Raw genomic sequence first — 15,533 nt, forward strand, 5'->3', positions numbered from 1 at the left:
TCAAGTTTCATGTAACATATATATACCGAAGTTAAAATTTAGAATTCGTTTTTTGAGATGGATGGAATGAAATGCAATAGACCCTAGAGACAAGACAAATGTGTTAAATCAAAGAAGACTCCCTTCCCTTGGAGGGAGTCTCCCTAAGAGATTAGTGCAGGTGTGAAGTTGGGGTGGATGGAAGGTAGGGGGAGATGAATTTACCTGGCTTATGATTTGAGTCGGAACAATGGACTTTATGCTTCTATAATAAAGGGATCGAAACTGTCAGGGGCCTGTGTCTGAGGTGACCACCAGCCTCCATGCTAGCCTTCAGGACTCACTGAGTTGGGTATCGAGTCTTGGAGGGAGCTGGTAGCTGCTTTTGGAAAAACGGACTGTTCCTTGGGACATTCATTTTGGTTTCTGGGTAGATTTGTAGGTGGCCGAGAGCTCACAAGCAGTAGGACCCGGCTTTGGCCTTGTTGGTCCCAGAATTTCAATCCTGCAGAGCAAAGAGCAAACAGGAGGACAGGGGCTCACGGGGGAGGCTGGCAGAGCAGTGCCCAGCCCACGGCTCAGCCCTGTGTTAACAAGAGAGGGGGAGTACACCTTGCGCTTCCTTGTGCCTGTATTAAGCAGAAACTAGTATTGAGAGCTTAAATGGAAAACATCTTGAACAATCCATGAGGTGGTAAACAAACCTGCTATTGAAAGGAAGAATGAGAAGTTGACAATTGCATTATTGTGATCCTGAGTGGGTTCATCAGCTAGGGTTGAGGAATAAAGAAACCAGAGATAAAAGACTTGAGTAAAATGAATTCGGTTGTGTCATTCCTTTCTTCCTTTGTCTTCAGTTTACACCTGGTAATGAACCCGTGGAGGCTCAGAGGTATTGTTCAAGTTTCCTTTTGTTTTATTTTTGTGTGTGTGGCAGGTTTGTTTACAATTTCCAAAGGGGTTTTTTCTCCATCTTGAGGAATATGAATTGAGGAGGGGGAGGAGGAGAACAAGAAGGGAAGGTATTTTAGTATTTTGAAGACAGGAGGCGGCCTCACAATCAGGGAGGCTGCTCTGGTTTTTGTTTTTCTCCTCCAAGAGGCCAACGGGATGGATGGTACTAGTTTTCATCAAATACGGGTTTTACAGAATTCCTCCGTGTCCTGCCTCGGGGAATCGTGCTTTGGAAAATGAAGTGTCCGTCAAATCAGGGGGAGGCTTGTACAGTTTCTAACCCCGTCCCCCCCTTGCTTTTTGAAAGGCTTTAAAAAAAGAGCCCTTTGTTTTCTTTTCAAGGAAAGTTACACTGAAATTCATCTGAGGGGTATTTAGGACTCCATTCGTGTCATTCATAGGCTGCTGTAGGTTATACAGGACAATGTTGTCAAAAGCGTAGCCTCAACATTCAAAGCAGCGCGTTGGGAAAAGGTTCAAGACCTTTCTCTCCTCTCTTTCAGTTTTTAAGAAACCAAGATTTTTCCCACCTCCCATCTAGATCAGATTTCTCCACCACATTTCTCCACTGGAGCTTCTCAGGGTTAAGATTTATGGCTGTCATTTCCGACATTTTCCTCCGGATTGCAAACTTGAAAATACCTTTCAGGGAAACTTATTTGGAATTTCATTTTAATGGGATTTATGAATAAATCTCCATCTTAATGCTGACTAAGCTTTAAACATCCATTCCAGGAGAACACTATTAGATCTTTATATTTTAAATTTTAAATCACTTGACTGTGAAGGCATAAAACATTTTTATATTTGTGAGTGCCATGTGCTCGAGCATTTCTGTTAAAGACCTTTTGGTTGGGGGGGTGGAGGTTGGCTTGAATAATTCTGGGCTGCAGAGGAGGACATGTGACGTCATCGACTTTCCTTTCTCACCGCGGTGCCTGTGTACTTGCTGTGCGTTTATTTATCTCACCTATGGGGACGGGTGGGTGCTCTGTGGCAGCCCGTTACCACACTGCCGTTTCCTTTAGACCACAGTTGACTTTCTTCCTTCACTTTGAAACCTGTCACCTCAGAGTTTTATTTTTAAATGCCGTGAGCCCTCAAAGTCAGACGAGAAGAAGCAACACTTCCTTCCTACCTGCCTTTCCCCAGATCTGTTGTGGTAGGATGTAAATGAAGATGAAAGGTGGATCGTAGTCATCGTCTTTAAAAAAAAAAAAAGAAAGAAAGAAAAGAAAAAACACTGCAGACTAATGTCGGGGGTTTTCAGGGGTCAAAGCTCCACTGTGTTCTCTGTGTCCGGTGTCCTCTTCCCCGTCTGTCCACAGACTCCTCGTACTCCGAACCTCCAGATGTTCAGCAGCAGTTGAACCACTATCAGTCCGCCGCGCTGGCGAGGAACAACAGCCGCGTCAGCCCCGTGCCTCTCTCCGGGGCCGCCGGGGGTGCCGAGCAGAAAACCGAGGCTGTTCTGCACTGCGAATTCTGTGAATTCTCCTCTGGCTACATCCAGAGTATCAGACGCCATTACAGGGACAAGCATGGTGGGAAGAAGCTCTTCAAGTGCAAAGACTGCTCCTTTTACACAGGCTTTAAGTAAGTGGTGTGAAGAACGGCCTTGAGAAACAAGGTGGCTGCGCCTGCTCTGCCCCTCACCACACGCTTCCCTTCATTCTTCTGGGGAAGGCTCTGCTCCAGTGGGATCTTACAGGGATCGGGTCCAGTCTTCATAAAAGGAGGCTAGTTCCAGAGGACTGCTTTGGGGCTTGTGGAAGGGGGTTTGGGAATGAAGCAGTCGCTGTATCAGAACAAACGAGTTTAAATGTTAGAGCAAATGGGCAGCCAAGAAGTGTCAGAGTGTGGTAAGGGATTTCTTGGGCCCAGTGCATGAAGCGATGAGTGTTTTTTCCTGTGGAGGACTATCCTCCCTTTTTTAGATTTGTCTTTAGGGGAAAAAAAATCTGTGTTTCTGAAAGCAAAATCAAAGCCAAGAGAGAACATCCAGCAATTATGATTTCCCTGCTACCCTTACAGAAAATTCCTATTTCTTAAGATCATATTGTTGAGAGACCCCCAGAGAATCAAGACTCCAGCGCTGTGAAGACTAGAACTGAACAACTGTAGAGAGATTGTTTCCGATCCAGAAACAGATAATTCAAAGCCACCTTTGCCCCTGTGTATAATAGAATCAGTGAGCTCAAGGAACAGAGTGCTTCCTGTCATGTGCTCTGGACACTTCTGATCTAATCTCATTCTGTGCAGTGCTGCTTAGTTTAGTGGTTATGAGTGCAGGATGTGGAGCCTGACTGCCTGGGTTTGAACCCCAACTTTGCTGCAGGCTGGCAGTGTGACTTTGGACAAGTCCCTAAGCTTCTCTGTGTCTCCTGGTCCTTATCTATAAAATAAAGATAGTAATACTACCTCACTTATACAACTCATAGGAGGAATAAATGAACCAATATATCTAAAGTGCTCAGAATAGTGCCTGGCGCAAAGGAAACACTAATAAGCATTATAAAATCATAGATAGCCATTATAATAATATTAGATGGCTATATTACAGGTGTAAAGCTATTATTATCTCCTCCTACTGTAGTTAGTACCTGAGCCGTAGGCCACTCTAGTACTTCAAGACAGGCTTCATGCCCAACAAAAAGCAATCAGAAGAACAAGGTTCTTTTCCACCAACACCTTAGTTGATGGGATTCTATGGGAAATGTGTTACAGCTCTGACTATTAATTCAGTTCAGTTGTTTTTCAGATAAATATGTATGTGACCTTAGAATTGAGAAAAGGCTAAAGACCCAGATAACAAGGGTCCACTGACATGTGTACATGTTTCCCCAGAGAGAAGCACTTGAGTTAATAAGAAGGGGACCTTACCCCTTAGACTCATGGTTTCATCCATTTTTATGAGACACCAAAGGCTTTGTAAATGGTGAAGTTTTGAAAAGGATAGAGGGGAAGGCAACAGTAGCCTTCCGCCTTCAGGTTGGTACAACTGCTTTGAGTTTAGTTTAGCTGATCTTTAGCCACCATGACGTCCCAGCCAACTTGCCGTCTCCGCCCTGTCCTGTGCAGAGTCACGTAGGCAGCTGGGAAGTCCACGTGACTCCAGTCCTTCTCCGGCCATGCACAGTGAGAACCTCTTTCTCTTAGGGACTTTGGCTTTTTGCTTTTCATAGGCAGCTTCTCATCTTCTAGAATAAAGTGTTTGGGGAAGTCCATTTCTTTCCAAAGTAAGCCCTGACCCCAGCCAAGTGGCAGAAATTTTCAAAAAGGAAGTTAGCCCTGCACAACAAGGTCCAGGTAGTGGATGAGTGACCAAGGAGCTTGTGGTCTGGAAACATGATGAACGACTCTGGTTTGGGCCTTCAAGCCAGGGGAGTTACACGCAGAAGCCTAGGTAGGTAGCCCGCAGGGGATGTGTGAGCGACATGATCCCTTGTCACACTCCTCACCTGTCTCCCCCCCACCTTTCTCCCAGATCTGCTTTTACTATGCACGTGGAAGCTGGGCATTCAGCGGTTCCCGAGGAGGGCCCCAAAGATCTCCGCTGTCCTCTCTGCCTCTATCACACCAAATACAAACGCAACATGATTGACCACATCGTGCTGCACCGAGGTAATCTTCCTAAATGTGGTTTTCTTGGGGCGTGGGCTGTGGGCGGCATTTCAGGGATGCCCCTCTTGAGGTGGCTGCTTTGCCCTGGTCCCCAGTTCCTCCCCTTCTCTCCAGGTAGGAAATCACAGTGGATGACTACAGTGACAGCCCATGATAAAAACCCCTTCCTGCCCCAAGGATCTGCTCCACGTGGAGGGAGGCAAAGGTGATGGGTTGGGCAGTGAACACTTCTGGGCTTCCTAGCGTGAGGGGTTTTCACATTTTGATTCCTCTGCCCTCGCCGCCTTGCTGAGGAAGGAGCGAATGGGAAACAGAGCGGACGGGTGAGGATTCATTACAAAATGTGAGGAGCTGTGTGGTTGCAGGCGATTCGCTGGCGGGAGCCCGAAATGATGATTTCCAAAGCAGAGCGTGGAGTTTCCCGTGAGATGAATGGAGAGAGGAAAAAGTCTTAAAAATAAAAGGGGTCTGATGTTAGAAATCCCAGAGGCTTCGGATTTAAGTTCTGGTTTTAAAGCCTCCTGTATTGGCCTGCTCTCTGATCTGTTAAGAAGAGAGGACAGTCAGGCCTACGAAATGATGCGCCGAGGGTCTGGTGCGTTCCGTGTTGGATACATACTGGGTGTTCTGGACGTGCGGCTTCCTGTTGATAAACAGGGATGGTTCTTTCAAGTCGTCTTTGGTTTTCCTTTCAGTTGAGTTTACTCTTGGCCAATTACAACACTGTTAAACAACAGGCTTCCTCTTCATTGGAAGGAAAAATATGTTTATGTAAAAACTTTGTCCAAAGAAGATTCAAGCCAGAGGTAGATGGAAAAAGATGACCAGAATCCTGGTTGCTAGTGTCTTGTGCGGTTTCCATCCACTGATCTTACATCTTTTGTTCGTGCCTTCCCTCCCTCCTTGTCCCCCTCTTTGTTCCTTGGCCTCTAACCTTAGGAGGCTTTTCCATGCTTGCCACGTGGGCCTCAGAAACTGTGAGTGTGTCTTCTGCTGTCCTGCTGAGATGTCACACACCCTGACATGCTGGATATTTTTGGAGCATTTTCAAAAGTGTCCAGCATGTCCCCAGCACCACTGTCTTGGGCCATTGCATTTTGTGACATTTTGCCCATCTCTGCTGCACACCCCGTGGAAGGCTCCGTTTAGCGCCCTCAGATTTCCTTCCTGCCCAGGCCACTATGAGGAGACATGACGTCGCTGCTGGCTGAGACGTCCACTTGCAGGATGAGAGAAGCAGCGTCAGAACACGGAGGCAGGAATTCTTGGCCAGAGTGGTCCCACCCAGGGTGCCACGTCAGTTACCTGGCTTCTGGTCCCCCAGCCCACGTGTGGTGGGGAGAGGCCATGAGTAGTGTTCCTGCTGAGCAGACAGAAATGATGAGACCTCATTTCTGTGGGCAGTTCCCCTGGCTTCCCATGCTGCTGCCTGGTGGGCTCCAAGCTTCAGTGGCTAATGAGCTGCGGTTTCAAGAAAGGGGGTGTGTGTGGGTGTGTGTGTGTGTGTGTGTGTGTGTGTGTGTGTGTGTGTGGAGGGGGGTACACAGAGAGTAAATGCTAAAGCTGAGAAAAGCCCCTGGAGTGCTACCCTTGACACCGAGTCACTCCTGTCCAGCAGCACCGTAAGGGCTAGTATTATTACTTGTGTTCATGCGTCGCGTGCATGAAATGTGAAACTGAGAGAAACTGCTTTTTCTTGGATTCAGTGTGGTTACTCGTGGCCATCTCGCAAAGGATTTAAGGTCTCTTAAAGATACTTGTGCAGAACGATAGGATTAAAACAAATGGGAAGTTGAGGCAAATGCAGACTGAGGAGAGACCAGTCACAAGTCCCCTGGCAGTACGAGGATGCTCAGTGACAGTTTGGGGTCTGGTGAGCTCTGCGAGGTGTCATGCGCCTGTCGGCCGCGGTCTCCAGGTCTGCTCAGAGAGCCCAGCCTCCCGCGGGGGAGAAGAAAACGGAATCTGTTGGATTTTGGGTGTTGGCTAGACTCTGGAAGTTGTGTTCAGGAGATAGTCAGGAATCCTAGACACCAAAACATGAGAGGAATTTCTCCAAAGTGGAGCGTGTGTGACCCAGTGCGTATGATCCCCACCGCGGACACAGTGGGAAAGGTGTACAGGGACCGTGACAGCGGGCCGGTTGAACCAGGGTCTCCTGAGGGCTCACGGGGCAGTGAGTTAACTCCGGGCCTCTGAGCCCGGGACCTTTCCGTCATACTGCCCGTCGGTGGTTCCTTACAGTCTCTGCTGTTTATTTATAGAGGTCATTTATGTTAAAAGAGCCATCTAAATCTATAAATATCATCCTTATCAGGGTCGGAAAGTGCACGATCTAGAACGAAGGGGCGTTTGAGGATCAGCAATAATAATGACAACATTAACAACAGCAGATTACTGTCACTGAGTGTTGACGAGGACAGGTGCTGTACTAAGTGAGTCCAATATGTCATTTTATAGAATTCTTAAAAGCCCTATATGGTGTGGGTATTACTGTTATCCGCCGATCACAAGGGTAAAAGGTTCAGAGAGACTGAGTGTGACCCAAGATCCAAATGACTAAAAAGTGACCCAGTTGGATCCAAACCCAGGCTTGTCTGCCCCACAGCCCATGCCTGTAACCACCAGGCATCGCTGTCTCTTCCCTGGGAGGGTGGCTGGTGTCACCCTGTTGAGCATTCTCGTGGCTGTGGCAGCTGGGCCTGAGGACGGAACCGCCTGTGGGGCTGGAGGTCAGAGTTGAGGACCACAGGACCACAGATGGCCGAGAGTCTCAGGACAGCCGTTTCTGCCATCTGTGTCCTGGCCTGGCTTTGGTGTCCATCTCAACCCAAAATGGCATCTTAGTGGGAAGCTGGTCTTGACGAGTCAGGAGACAGGCCTTGCAATTTCAAGTTGGGGTTGAGCTCAAAGTAACAAGAGGTGGCTCTTCCTGCACCTGGGCTCTCCTTGCTCTGGGGATGAGTAAGCATCTTTGGTCTCTAGGGCCTGCAGTAAGAGAGCTTTCTGAGGCCTGGGTTCATTAAAATTCTTGGGATGAAAGGGAAGAAAAACAACTTCTGAGCTGGCCTGGGACTGAGATACTGCTTGCAAGAAGAGTTTACTTAGCTTTTTATCCCAACAGAATGATCTATTTAAATAGGGAGGAAAGGGAGGGGAGTTCATTTCATTCATGGGAAATCTGAATGAGAAATGATCATGGTTTTATGTGGGCTGTGGCAAAAGAGCATACTGTGTGTCCATGCATTCAGCAAGCATTCATTACTTGCTTGTTTTGTTTTTTTTTTAAAGATTTTATTTATTTATTTATTTGGCAGACAGAGATCACAAGTAGGCAGAGAGAGAGAGAGGAGGAAGAGGAGGAGGAAGCAGGCTCCCTGCTGAGCAGAGAGCCGGATACAGGGCTCGATCCCAGGACCCTGGGATCATGACCTGAGCCAAAGGCAGAGGCCTAACCCACTGAGCCACCCAGGTGCCCCCATTACTTGCTTGTTATGTGCAGCACTATGCTAGCTTCTTGGGCAAGATAAGGTACATAAGACCCAGGACCCTCCCTCCTCAAGGAGATGAAGCATGTGCGTAAGTCTCCGTGATGTAGTGAGTGATGGGTATTTAGGAGATTCACGGTAGCAGGTGTATTTGTGTTGGGAGTAGAGAAAGGTAGTGTAGAGGGGTGACTTTCAAACTGAGCTACAATGATGTTTAAGAAGGCAAAAAAGTTTGAAGTCAGGGCATGTTAGTTTCCTAGGTAGCTTAAAACAACAGTGTACTGTCACTGCTCTGGGGCCTAGAAGTCTGATACCAAGGTGACAGCAGGGCCAGGCTCCCTCTGAAGGCTCTAAACAAGAATCTTCCCGTGGCCCTCCCTCACTTCTGGTGGCTCCCACCGTCATTGCCTTATAGCTGCGTCATTCTGGTCTCTGCCTCTGTCCATGCATGGCCGTCTTCCCTTTGCATGTCTTCTGTGTATCCTCTCCTCTTCTTCTAAGAACACTACTCATTGAATTTAGGGCCCACCCAAACTACTATGACCTCATCCTGACTAGTTACGTTCATCTGTAAGGACCTTATGTCCTAGTAAGGTCTCATATCAAGGTTCTAGGTGCACATAAGCTTCTGGGGGACACTATTGGACCCACTACATGAGTGGGGAGGAAAATTTTAGATCATTCAGGTAGGTGGGAGCAAGATGTGTTGACATAGTGGTGTTTGAGTGTTCTGAGTGAGACTGAAGGGAATGTAGGGGACGAGACTGGTAAAGTGTGTTCTGGCCAACTTAGGTAGAGCTTGGATACCAGGGTAGGCATTTGAACTTTATTCAGTAGGAAGATGGGAAGCCAGGATACCTGATGAATACCAATTTAGGAAAGATTGAAGCCAAGGATTGGTAGACCCATTTCTTTCAGGAACTTAGGTCTGATCAACATTTGGTGAGATTGGCCATGATTGGACCAGCTTAAAAAGGAAAAAATTAAGCCCTAAGATTTTTGTTTAAAGGAAAAGGTTGGAGGTAGGGCTTTTGGTGGGTTTTCATTCAATGCAACAAATATTTATTGAACATTCACTATAATGCTAGTAGCATTGTTTTAATCCCTAGGGACACAGCCATGAAGAGTCAGGCAGTCTGTGCACTGAAGGAACATGAACTTTAATGGGAAGAGAGACCATGAATAGGGAATATTTTCATGAGTACATTTCCACTGAGTTTATCACCATCACTGGAATCACGATGCCTTGTGCACAGACAGCTTTGCCTGGATGTATCTTGCACACCTTTGGTGCACCTGGAAAATTGGGTACAGATTGAATTACAGTTTTGCCAGATATTTTTATTTCTATTTCTGGAGCTGTGTAATCCCCGATGCCGGTCTCCAGTTGGCATATTAATTTAAAGTTTCTGCTCCCCAGCCCGTAACCCCATATATGGGCAAATACTGAATTTAACTGAACCCTGCAGGTGGGCGCCTTTTGGGAACAAAACTAATCTCCCTTAATTTACCTGATCTGTATCGTTTTTCCTAAGAAAAAAAAAAAAAAAGCTACAGTGAGATTGCCAGTCTTTCATTTTATTCCATGAAATTACACTTTTCCCTTCCATCCCCACCAAATACTTTTGCCAGTTAGAATGAGAGGTGTGGTTCCTGGCTTTCTCTGATTTGACAGTGGTAGCCTGGCTAACATCAGAATTAGTAACTTCTTACCAGGAGCTGTTGTCCTTATGTTTGTGTGTGTCCATTTATGGTCATGTTTTGGAATCATTGTTTTTTAGGAACTATTGTTCTTTTCCTAATGGCTTTCTAGTACTCAGCTTTTGTCACTTATTTGGCCTAGAGTAATAGGTGGGGCTTTGGTTTGGCCCGAAGAGGGTCTCAGCCCCGGAGCAGGATCATTTGCATACGGAGTTTGTTGGCGTGAATGACTTCCAGATCTCTCCCTGCTTCGTTCAGACTTGGCACATTGTGGGGAGGAAACCCAAGTGTGCTGTGGTCTGCCTTTCAGGAAGAATTTTTACTTGGTGACTCTAGACTCCACAGTGATGTGGTTTTTCTCTTTTGAGCAGAAGTGACCCTCCGCCCTCCTGGTAGTTGGAATTCAGCCGATTTTTCCACTGAGCTCCACGGGAGCTTGACAGCACACCCTTCTAGGCTCTGTTGCGCTTGGGTTCCCACAGGCTTCCGTGGGGCATTCCTCCTGGGCGTCGTGTCCAGCTGCAGCACCAAAGCAGCCTTTGAGTAGGAAGAGATGAGAGACACAATCTATCTTGTAGTCAAACTGGTGAAGTCATAATATTTTTGCAGCCAGCTCTGGAAGCTGAGTCACAAGGAGTGTGATTCAAGCCTTGGTTTCTTACCCAAGGTAATTTTGAGAGGTGTGAAGTCAAGAAAGACCCACAGTTGTTGCTGCCTCCATAGAAAAGAAAAAAAAAAAAAAAAACAACCTGAGCCCTGGGCTTCTGTAGCCAAGACAGGGCTCCATCCACACCTAGAAACATTCCAGTCTCTAACTTTATGTCCCTGACTTGCCTCAGTAATGAATAACCTCATTCAGAAAGCACTGTCAGTGATTTGCCCACTTTTCCAAGTCTGTCTTGTTTTTTATCTTGGTCGTGTTAGCCGTGTTTTCAGGAAGAAAAATTAACTTTTTTTCCCCTAAAATGAATATCTTAGTAAAAATCCACGTAGCCCAGAGACTTGGAATGTTGGGGATGTCTTCGTTTGGAAATGAGAAGTCTGATGTTTCAGAGTGAGTGAGCAAGCAGGAAGTTGCCTCTTACCTGATTCAGAAGATACTCGAAAGAAGTTCAGCTAGAAATGGTTGCCTTAGATATGTCTGTAGCTCTTGAACTCTTAATCAATGAGGAATCAGAGGCTCATCAATAAACGGCATGCGGATCTAATGATCCAAGAGACTTCTTTTCTGGGGGTGAAGGAGAGGAGTGCGCTGGCACAGGTCAGCCAGGAGACCTGGGCTCCCAGGTCACAACTTTGTTCTGAACCAGAGGCGTGACTTTGAGGAAGGCGTGCGGCAAGCCAGTCCTCAGCTTCCACACCAATAAACTAAAGGTAATAAAACTGACTTTGCAGAGTCTTTCGAGAATAAAAATTTAACCATGAGGGTAGAATGCCTAACAGTGCTTGAAACAGAGTGAGCTCCTGGTAAATCGCCATGGTCACTTCCATGAATCATTATTATTTAAACTCCAGGCTATTTTGAGTGCTCATGACTTTGTTAAGATTCACTTAGACCTACGTAGTGAAATGGGAAACTGCAAAGAAAACTAACTAAGGTGGTAGAGGAGTTGAAAGGGAGGCCTGTAAAACCCCAGTCTGAAAGCAGCGATTCTTTACGGGGAGAAGCGAAGACTGGAGGCTGGCCGCATGGCTGTCTCCAGGGTGCTGGAGGCATCATTATGGGGGCTGTTAGACCAGCTGTGGTCCTTCTCCACGGTGGTCGGCAGGGCTGGAGACAGAGTGCACGCAGCAGAAATGACACAACCCAGAGTGGGAGCCAACACAGAGCAAAGGGGGTTGCAGTGTCAAGGCGGCAGAAAAGTTCGTGGGAGCACTGCCCGTGAGCCCCTGAGGCATTGGGCCCGGTCCCAGGGGTTCAGCCTGTACCCATCTCGTGCTTGGGCGCCGGCTTGCACCCGTGCCTTAGCCAGAACGGCTGGAGATAATGCTGACACTTGGTGTCGAGGAGTGGTCATCAGCCGGAGTCAGGGTGCCTTTGTCTGGAGGCATTTTTGGTTGTCACCCCTGGGAAGAGGGGTGCCAGGGCAGGTCAGTGGAGGCCGGGGACCCTAGTGAACATCCCGCAGTGCAGAGTACAGCCCCCGGAGTAAAGCCTTTTCTGGCCTCAAGAATGTCAGAAGAGCTACTGTTGAGAAGCCCCGGGCCCCACGAGTAGAACATCATGGCCTGGGCTTTCTCAGGGCTCCGGCTGGCTTATGCCAAAGCATTTTTTCCCCCGATTACACCGAACCATAGAACTGAATGGTTAGAAGACTGTTAAACATTTGCTATTCTAAGAAAATGTGTGGATTACATTATAATCATGTGTTTCTTAGCTGTCTGCTCTACTTTGGTTTAAAAATATTTATATTGCTAAGTAAGCGACTGACTCTTTGTATAGGGAAACTAACATATGCATTAGAGCTCTGGGGAATATGTAGCAGACACCACCTTCCACGCTTCCTCTGGCCAACTTTTTGCTAGCCAGTTAATCGCCGTATTCAAGGACTCCCAAGGCAGGGACTGCCCTGCAGTGAGAATGTGGTCGCTGAGCCCACAGCGTGGCTTTGGGTGGGGAGGATTCCCCAAGGGCCAACCCCGGCCAACAACAATGGGAGGGCTCACAGGGAGAGCTGCATCAGTGCACAAAGTACTAATGTCTGGAGATGTTGCTACTCAGTGACTCTGAGAATAAATCACGCTTTCTTGACTTAATAATACATTGCTATTTCTAAATAATATAAGTATATGTTGTGTGCGTCCATTTGTAAACTTCCAGAGTCTTCTGAAATCCAGACACAGCATGAAAACACACGCTATATTTGATCCTTGCATAAATAGCACAGATTTTAATTTTATCCCAGTTATGGATATCTGGCGCGTGCACTGATACTCTGGGCAGACTGGTGTGAAATTTAATTTGAGCAGTTAAACACAAGGGTGAGAGAGTGCAAAATAAACAAGCACACGCATTTCCAGCCCTACAGCATTTGGTATGTTAATGGGAAAAGCACCCAAATCCTCTCTCTCTTTTATTTTTTCCCTTGTGACAATCAGATTACAGATTGTCTGAAAAGGCACAAATCCTCCCTATCTCCCTCACCACCCGCAACGGCCCCCCCACACCCTGAATGTTTCCCATAGCCGTTTCATTTGTGAGCTTCTCCGAGTTAGAGCTGGAGTTTTAGTGAATGAAAACCTACAGGTCCTTTGTTTTTAAAATTTGTTATTAGAGATTCCCTTGGTTTCAGGAGAAGGAAAACGGTCTCCTTGAGAACATCTCCGAAGGGGAAACAGGAGTGGAACTGGAAACAGTGGGACGTAAAGGGTTTGCTTTTCGACAGGCGGGGATGGAGATCACAGCTGGGCGAATACAACATCTGTGATCTTTGGAAAGTTACTAAGCGTCCCATCCTTTGCTTTACTGATTTGTAAAAACAGGAATACCTCCAGCCTAAGAGAGTTTCCAGAAAGGTGCACCACTGGGGCACACAGGTGCTTAGGAACCATCCGTTCCCCTTCTGCTTAGGGGCATCTCTGGGTCCAGCTCAACTAGCACATACTAAGGAAGTGCTCAGGCGGGCTGTCAGTAGTCGTCGAGGTGGGTAAACCATGGCAGCCAGTCTCATCCCCTCCGTTAGCCACCTGCATTCAGGAATTAGCGAGCACCTCCCAGCCTCCCACCTCGGTATAAAGATCACTCTGGGGATTAAGTACACCAAGAGGCTTTGGTCTTAGAAACACTTACCTGGACCAGAAGATGCTGTTTGGGGAACGGAGGGAGAGGCAGTGTGCACATGAGTTCACGGACACCCATGAGAGGTAGCAAAACCGGTTGAGTTTCTTCCTTTATTCCAAAGACAGAGCGTGTGTGGACCATCAGTAAAAACTTCCATCTTTCCATTCAATTTGTTTCCACAGAAGAGCGAGTTGTCCCCATCGAAGTGTGCCGTTCCAAACTGTCCAAATACTTGCAGGGAGTAGTTTTCCGCTGTGATAAGTGCACCTTCACCTGCTCCAGTGATGAGAGCCTCCAGCAACACATAGAAAAGCACAATGAACTAAAACCTTACAAATGCCAGCTCTGCTACTATGAGACCAAGCACACGGAGGAACTGGACAGCCACCTTCGGGACGAGCATAAGGTACCTGCCGTCTTCCTGCCCCCACCCCGAGGCACCCCTGTGGGGATCGGGCCTGGCGGGGAGACTGAGCTCCGGGTGGTCACGCCCGCTGGGGGCAAGTTGGGACTAGAGGTTGCGGGCACGTTTCCGACTTTTTTCTATGATGAAAGAAATGAGAGGTCATGTTAGAAAACTGGAACACAGAGATGAGCATAAGGAAAGTCACCCGGGATGCTGCCACCAAATCCACCTGCTTGGCCCTTTTTATCTCTTCTCTGCCCATTTCCCCTTGTTTTACATAATTCTGGTGATACCACATGTAAACTACTATGTCATCCTTCTAAAAAAACTTTTTTTTTTTACTTGACAACCTAACAGGAGTATTTTTCCATGTTATTTTAAATGTATAGTCACAGGAATTGACGAACTTTCTCTGTAAAGAACCAGATAGTCAATATTTTAGGCTTTGCAGGCCAGAATGCCTCAGTGGTAAGCACGCAACTCTGCCTTTTGTAGCAAGAAAGCAGCCACAGACAAGACATAAATGAATGGGCACGGCTGTGTCCCAGCGACCCCTTGTTTACAGAAGTAGGCAGCAGGCTGAGGACCCGGATGGAAGTGCTGACCCCTATTGTGACGGCCAGCCGCCTTGTCCCTCAACCATGTAGGTCGTTTCCACTATTTTGCTAACTACAGAGATTTTCCAAAGCCTTGCTGTTCATGTCTAAACACTGTAAGGACTGGAAAAGACGTGTTTTACTGGGGTAGCAGGATTGATAAAAAAACAGATCAGTCTGACCTAAAATAAGGGGTTTGTGAAGAAAACTTGTCTTCCAAAGGTCTGCTGATCGGAAGGCAGGGTCCTACGGGGCGGCTTCAGAGGGTTTATTCGGCAGGCACATGGGGGAACCGAGGTGCTTGCTTCTGGTTTTGTTGCTTGCCCAGAGTGTAGAGGAGCTACAATCTGTATTTGTTTCTTTCTTTTTTTTTTTTAAGATTTTATTTATTTGACAGAGATCACAAGTAGACAGAGAGGCAGGCAAAGAGAGAGAGAGACAGAGGAGGAAGCAGGCTCCCTGCCGAGCAGAGAGCCCGATGCGGGGCTCGATCACAGGACCCTGGGATCATGACCTGAGCTGAAGGCAGAGGCTTTAACCCACTGAGCCACCCAGGTGCCCCTGTATTTGTTTCTTGAAAAAAAAAACTGATTGAAATGTTTCCTAATTGACCCCAAAATCCAAAATAGCGAGGGAGTGTTTACTTAAGGCCCAATGAGAAGGGCTTTTAATAGTTTCCATTTTCTTTTCTGTGTCCTCTTCCTCTTTTCTGACTTTGCAAACCCCGAGTTATCAAGACTTGAGCCTGAATCCTCTGTGTCCAAGGGTTAGAATTTTTCTGCGGGGTGTAGGACAGAGAAGGCTGTGCTCTATCACCCCTCCACAATGAAATGGTTTTGTGGTCACTTTTCTGCTTAGGAATGCATTCATTTTCTAATGTGTCTGCCCAAAAATGAAAGCAGAGAAGAAAAGCCCGAGTTTACTTCACTGAAAAACTCTCATAGCCTTTCTTAGTCAAACTTCCTGGGCATCTCTGCCCCCAAACTCAAAGGGTAATCGCCCAT

At 47.1% G+C, this 15,533-nt stretch overlaps 1 protein-coding gene across 1 annotated transcript in view; it reads left to right on the forward strand.

Moving 5' to 3' along the window:
- The window catches only part of LOC111146403 (zinc finger protein 462), a 133,847-nt gene that overhangs the window by 99,336 nt on the left and 18,978 nt on the right, over window positions 1–15,533 (forward strand). Inside the window, exons 8-10 of the mRNA XM_022501941.1 lie at window positions 2,262–2,529; window positions 4,421–4,557; window positions 13,710–13,933. Of these exons, the coding sequence (XP_022357649.1) occupies window positions 2,262–2,529; window positions 4,421–4,557; window positions 13,710–13,933 (629 nt within the window). The remainder of the gene's footprint in view (window positions 1–2,261; window positions 2,530–4,420; window positions 4,558–13,709; window positions 13,934–15,533) is intronic.

This window comes from Enhydra lutris, unplaced genomic scaffold (genome assembly GCF_002288905.1).
Source record: "Enhydra lutris kenyoni isolate GAN:26980312 unplaced genomic scaffold, ASM228890v2 scaffoldscaffold13, whole genome shotgun sequence".
In the NCBI taxonomy this organism is placed as follows: Eukaryota; Metazoa; Chordata; class Mammalia; order Carnivora; family Mustelidae; genus Enhydra; species Enhydra lutris.